Source organism: Onychomys torridus, chromosome X, assembly GCF_903995425.1.
Source record: "Onychomys torridus chromosome X, mOncTor1.1, whole genome shotgun sequence".
In the NCBI taxonomy this organism is placed as follows: Eukaryota; Metazoa; Chordata; class Mammalia; order Rodentia; family Cricetidae; genus Onychomys; species Onychomys torridus.
The window spans coordinates 10,773,286-10,779,623 of record NC_050466.1 but is presented as its reverse complement, the minus strand read 5'-3'; the positions used below and the strand labels follow the sequence as shown (position 1 = coordinate 10,779,623).

The window sequence follows — 6,338 nt, the reverse complement described above, 5'->3', positions numbered from 1 at the left end:
AGTTGCAATTGAACAATAAACCAGTCTGACATTTTAGGTCTTGAAGATACATACCATATATATTTCTTTAAAAATAATCATACTTTTTGTAAGCAATACTTTACAGTAGACACCTCAAAAATCTACCATAGATGTGAAACTTAAAACAAGAGAAATTTAAGTTCTAAATCTTTATACATATATCTAGATTTCTATATATATTATATATACAGACATAAGTATATATAAAATATATATAACCAGATTTGAAAAGTGAACAAAAATTGGGGACTATACATAAATTCTTTTTAAAACTCAAACAATAGAAAATTCTTTAAACATTAAACAATTTTAATAAAAGTTTCTGTACAATGCTAAGCAGTTTTATTTACACATAGAAAATGTAATAGGAGTAGTGTTTGAAATTACAGAACTCCTTAAAATTTCAATGGCAGGTAAATCTGGAAAAAATAACAGCATTCCATTCACAAATATTTTCAAGCAATAAATATGTATTTATAAATAGTGTAAATTTACATCAAGATTAGAAACAAAAATCACAAATCTGAAGTTTATTTCTTAGTCTATGTGCAATCCATTATCTTTGTGACTTGGCTGTTAATTTTTCTTAAATGTTTTATTTAAGAACCAAAAGTATAACCATCATGGTTTCAAAACAAGACAGAAAAACATAAAAGCAGTAAAAAAGTTTCTTACTTAACTTTTCACATTAAAAAAAAGTGGACCAAAGTAAGACTTAAAATTGCTAACTACCTTACAAAGAAATGACCAGCTAGGCTAGTAGTTTTTTTTTGTTGTTGTTGTTGTTTTGTTTTTTGGTTTTTTTTGTTTGTTTTTTGTTTTCAAGGAAAATACTGAAAGGGAAAAGATAGATGAAAACAAATTCATCAGCCCAGAAATAGAGAAATATAAAAGAGGTTGTCTTCAAGTCAGTAGTCTATATGATGTTGCCAGTTTTGTCAGATATGTACAAAACATGGGAATTATTTTATTTTTTCTGAAGTTCAGCTGATTAGCTTTTTGAGAGTCCTGGCGTAGGACTCCCCTGTCCAGTTGGTTGACACTCCATACTTGGAAGGTTGCATAGACACAGTTTTCAGCCAGCAGCCTTACGAGATAGCTACAAAGACCAGTGGTGCAGAACTGGGTTACTTCCTGAATAGCAGAAAAGGTCTCATGTTCAATGTCCATGGAACAATATCAAGATGAGGCGGATGGTAATGGAGGAGCCTAAAAATAAAAGCAAGGCAGACTATTTTGATGTACTCATCATTAGTTTTGCTCCTTGGATCACAGCTACAAATATATAGTTGGTTTATGAGATTAGAAGAAATCATTCTCTGTTAAAGTTCAACAGCCTTGCTACACAGTGTAACAGTACAACTTCCCTTCTGATCTCTCCAACTTGGCCACTTTTTCTAAGAATCTAAGACCATCTTTATTTCACTGTGCCTCCAAAAGCTCTTGGAAAATTAGTTTACCACTTATATTGCTTTCTTTGACAGGGCTTTACAAAAACAATTTAACAAATTAACTACAATTTTACTAGTGACTGCCTTCCAGGACCTATCTTAGGCAGGTAATATATTCTTTTTAGTAAATTCCAAGTAATTTTCTTTTTTCTTGAAGCGATCTTGAAAACCATTCAAATGAAAATATCAGGAACTAAACTTCACAAGTTAGGTTGTTTTTTTTTTTTAAAATTAAATATGTGGAAAGTATTGGAAGAAAAAATTCATAAATTATATCTATAGTTCTATTCAGATCTGCTTTGTGTGAAATGCTTCCCGTAAGCACCTGTTGCTTGCAATGAAAAACTTTGTGATTTGTGAGTACACTTGAATTTCAAAAGGTTATACCACATGCCAGAAGTTAAATGCTATTTAAATACTCCTACAAGATGAAAACATCTGCTAGTACACAATTTTAAACAAATTCAATTAGCCCTAAAAAGAGAAGTATATTTCAAAGCACACTCACTGATTCACTTTGTGGGCTCTAACTATGTAAAAAGTCATTCCATCAACCAAGATGAAACAATATGAAAATCATGATAGTGTTGTAAAGCACACAGTTTTAAAAATAATTTCTTTAGGTTGGTCTTTCCAAGAGGCAAATCAAAAATGGTATGTCAATTTTACAGGAATAAATACTTGGAAGAGAAGGTGGTAGGACCAGTATAAATATACCCTCATGCAATATCTTGAGCCAAAGGAAAATCTACACATTTCATTACCTCCCATTTACCAGGTGGCAGAACAAACACTACTGCCTCCCAACCCTGCTAATGTACTCACATGTTGATTGCACTTACTAATGTAAATTGGTCATAGACTTGCATCAGGTCCTCCATTTTGTACTGTTCTAGCACCACAAAATTTTCCAGATTTCCACTTGTTTTTCGTGCACAATCTTGGCAATGTACTATGTAGGTCTTTCGAGAATTACTCTCATTAGTGACAAAAAGCAGATCAAAAACCTCCACCTGTTTTAAACAAATGAAAACCGGAGTCAATAGAGATGGTGGTGTTTATTGTAGTGCTTCTGTGTAATCATGGACTTCTACTTTAACAGAACTGTAGACAGTTAAAAACATGGGAGGAGGGGGAGACTGAGACTGAAAATGTTTACATCGCACCATATCCAAAAATACGAAAGCAGTCATATTTAGGGGAGTGACTGAAAGGAATAGTATAAAAGTCCAATAAAATTTAATTTAAAAATTTAATAAATGCCAGTTAATTTTTAAATCCAAAACTTAGTTTTGGATAGTGATCAAGTGATCACTATTTTCCTTGTATGTCTCCATGACAGAATTCATCACAGGAGACCACATACAAATGCATGCCTTTCCCCATAGACTGAGCTCTTTAAATACAAAGACTGGGTTCATATCTGCATTGCCAGATGATGTCATAGTGCCTAGTGCTTACTCAAACCTCAAAATACATCTGTAGAATGAATGACTAGAATATGATTATTTTACAGATGAGGAAATTGGCAAGTAATAGTGAGTAAATATTTTGTTATAAGCCTTATGTTTAAAAATAGTACTCATAAGTTTTAGGAATAAATAAGAAATAATATATCTATCCTAAAATAACACTGTGGTGTAGGAATCATCCTCACATGCTGAGAAGCTCATGTGTTCATTTTTCTGAGGTATAAAACAAATCTATTTCCTCATTAACTTACTCTGATCAGGTTATATACCATTAAAATACCCAATAAATTTAATCATTTAAGATTAAAGTCAACACCAGAATCGCCAAATTTCAAGGTTTGGAACAGATCATCAATATCCCCATCTGTGATTTAACTTTCTCAAGAAACTATTAATGAGAATGAGCTAATTCAAAATTCCAGAGTTTATCATATTTCCCATTATCATTAATGGGCAACAACATTAACCTAAAAAGAGTAGAGTTGGAAAATTTGTAAGCATTCTTTAACTTGTCCCTCATTTCTATCTTTTAATGAGTTTCTTTGTGGATTTCACCTTCTAGATCAGTGGTTCTCAACCTATGGGTCACAACTCCTTTGGCAAATCTCTATCTACAAAAATATTTACATTACAATTCATAACAGTAGCAAAATTTAGAGTTACGAGGTAGCAACAAAAATAACTTTATGGTTTGGGATCACCACAGCATGAGGAAATTATTAAAGAGTTGCAGCATTAGGAAGGTTGAGAACCACTGTTTATTTAAAATTTTGTACCATTTTAACAATCCATATGCCACTACTAGCACAGGCAAAGGGATTATCTCTTACAAGATTACTGTAATGTGTCTCATTTTCTCTGTCCTCTCCAATCATTTTTTTTTTTTTTTCATTGAAACAGACATCTGACTTTGTTGACTTCTCAAAAGTTTCTGGTGGACTCAATGACTCTGGAATAAATGTCACATTATTTGACCACATTCAAGATGTCTACATGTCACCTAGATTTATGAGAAGAATCTGTACTGTCAGTATTATAGCCACACTAGACTACCTATCTTCTTCTAAAATCATTCCATTTCTCCACTCATGGTACCCATTAAGTCAACCTGTATTCTCACTGGAGTTTGTAGCCTGTTGAAATCATACTCACCCTTCAAGAGAGGGCTAAAAGCTATGGATTTCTTGTGTTTGTGAGCCCTTATTGCCAATACCAGAAAGGAAAATTACATCAATTATTTCCCTCTCTGCATTTTCCTACTAAGCCCATCTTCACATTTATTATGGATGTGCAGTACTATTAGTTGATTGTAATTTACCTCCCTCCAAAAGATTTTAAGTTCCTTCAGACCAGGGTACCACTCTATTGTTGCTCCTCTTGCACTCCTTAGCCACAGGAAAGACTGACAAGTGAATTGTGAACTCCACCAGAGAGCACTAAATACCAAAACACACCAAGCTATACCAAACTCAACCCAGTTTATTGACAACTGTGTACATCAAGGTTGCTCCCAATCTAAAATCTCACAACTTTCCTTATTGGTTAATGTTCTACCAGCCAAATGACGCTACAGTAGATACTTTTAAGATTAACTAATGAGCTATTGCACCATTAAATATTATCTGATAAGAAAATATAAAAATTGAACATAAGCTAATCAAAGAAAAATGCATTACCAAAATAGTATCAATTGTAAAACAAAAGTACCTTTTTATAAACAACTGTGGGCAAGAACTATGACTTACCTCACAAATGCTACAATAATGAGCTGGTTCTTCTTTTGTCCGCCCATGCCATATGATCTCTTTTCCTGCAGCAATTAGAGCTTCCCTCAATGTCTGACACTGCTTCAGAGTTCTCAGAAGACAATACCTATAATAGGGGAAAATTACTCAGTACTAGCAACTAAATATTGCATTTTTTTTCACCTAAGAGATAAACCAATTAGAAACAATGCCAAGAGACTTGATTCTAACATCTATTTTCCTTTTGCTGTTGGTCTTCTGCTCCCCCTTCCCAGACATTTTTGAGATCTATCACATATAACTAACTCACTGTGCATTTGAGAGTGGCCTCAAGCTTTCCATAATCAATCTCACCTCTGCCTTCCAAGTGCTGATATAATAGGTGTAAGCTACCATGCCCAGCTCATTTGTCAGTTTTTCAGATATTATCAGATTAAAAAAATAGGGCAAATGTTCAGCAACGCTAAGGATGACAATATCATGCCATTTATAGTTGAGATTAATTGGTATTCGAACATCACAACATATAGGTCTTAATATATAAAAACTGACTCCTTGTTTAAATGAGTTGTTAACTTGGGTTCTTAGCTGGATCATTAATTAACCTCTCCAAGCATCAATTTCCCCAACCACAAAGTAAGGGGTCTAAATTCCAGATATGAACAGCTATGATTCTAGGCAGGCAGGAAGGGACATCATCTCTATTCATACCACCTAAACACTCATTAACATCATCATCTGTATAGCTGTTTAATTCTAGAGTCCATGTGAAGAGAATAATTTATAAATTCGTTAACTATAAGGTATAAAATTGGTTTAACTATGGTAGAAGAGAAACGGACACAAATTTCTACATTTTAACTTAAGGTAACAGTAGAATCCAGTTATAGTAACACAATGGAACTTTTCTTGTAATCTGTACCTCTTCTAGTTCTCACAATTTGTGCTGATTTTCCAAGTTTACTATATCACTCCTTGGAACTGTTATATTCTTACTCTCCTGTAAATCTTAGCACTCAGATTTTCCATTTCAACAGAGCAGCTGAACTAGACGAATTTCTGAAGCAATTTCCAAAGTACCATAAAGAAAAGGGTAATCAACTAAGTATCATCTTGAAAGCAGGAGTCTCATCTTGTCTACTCACTGTCTTAATGTCAATTACAGTAGGTGTTCAATAAATAGATCATTATAAAACAATTAAAATTCAAGATAAAAGTAATAGTATACTTATCTTCATCTTAATTCCATCAATAGTTAACAGGGTAAAGTATTGCTATTTTCAGAACCCACAAATATTAATCCCTGGGGGATAGGACTAAAAAGTTATTTATTTAGCTATAAAAACACAATAATGTCAACTTTAGGGTTGCAGGCTTTCTTTAAGGATCATATTCCAAGACATTCACTGTATTTGAATTCTTGAATTTTTCAATGTTTAACTTATTTAAAAACAAAACTAATGCTTTAGGCTCTGGTTAAATGTCAAACCTAAAAGCAGTTGTCAGAATAAGTACACACACACACACACACACACACACACACACACACACACACACACACATATATATATATATATATATATATATATATATATATATATTTAGGGTACCAAAACAGCTAAAAACTTCTATCATAGCAAAATTTAACA

General features: G+C 33.0%; 1 protein-coding gene across 8 annotated transcripts in view; it reads right to left on the bottom strand.

Annotated features, from left to right (window-relative positions):
- Positions 1-309: 309 nt before the first annotated feature.
- The window catches only part of Kdm6a (lysine demethylase 6A), a 145,545-nt gene continuing 139,516 nt past the window's right edge, over positions 310-6,338 (bottom strand). For 7 of the 8 annotated variants that reach the window (XM_036174095.1, XM_036174094.1, XM_036174097.1 and 4 more), the window contains 3 exons: positions 4,690-4,816; positions 2,315-2,485; positions 310-1,230 (listed from right to left, as the gene is read on the bottom strand). In XM_036174095.1, coding sequence (XP_036029988.1) covers positions 1,201-1,230; positions 2,315-2,485; positions 4,690-4,816 — 328 coding nt within the window. In that variant the 3' untranslated portion in view covers positions 310-1,200. Of the gene's footprint in view, positions 1,231-2,297; positions 2,486-4,689; positions 4,817-6,338 lie in introns of all 8 variants that reach the window. The other variant, XM_036174101.1, reaches the window with a different exon arrangement.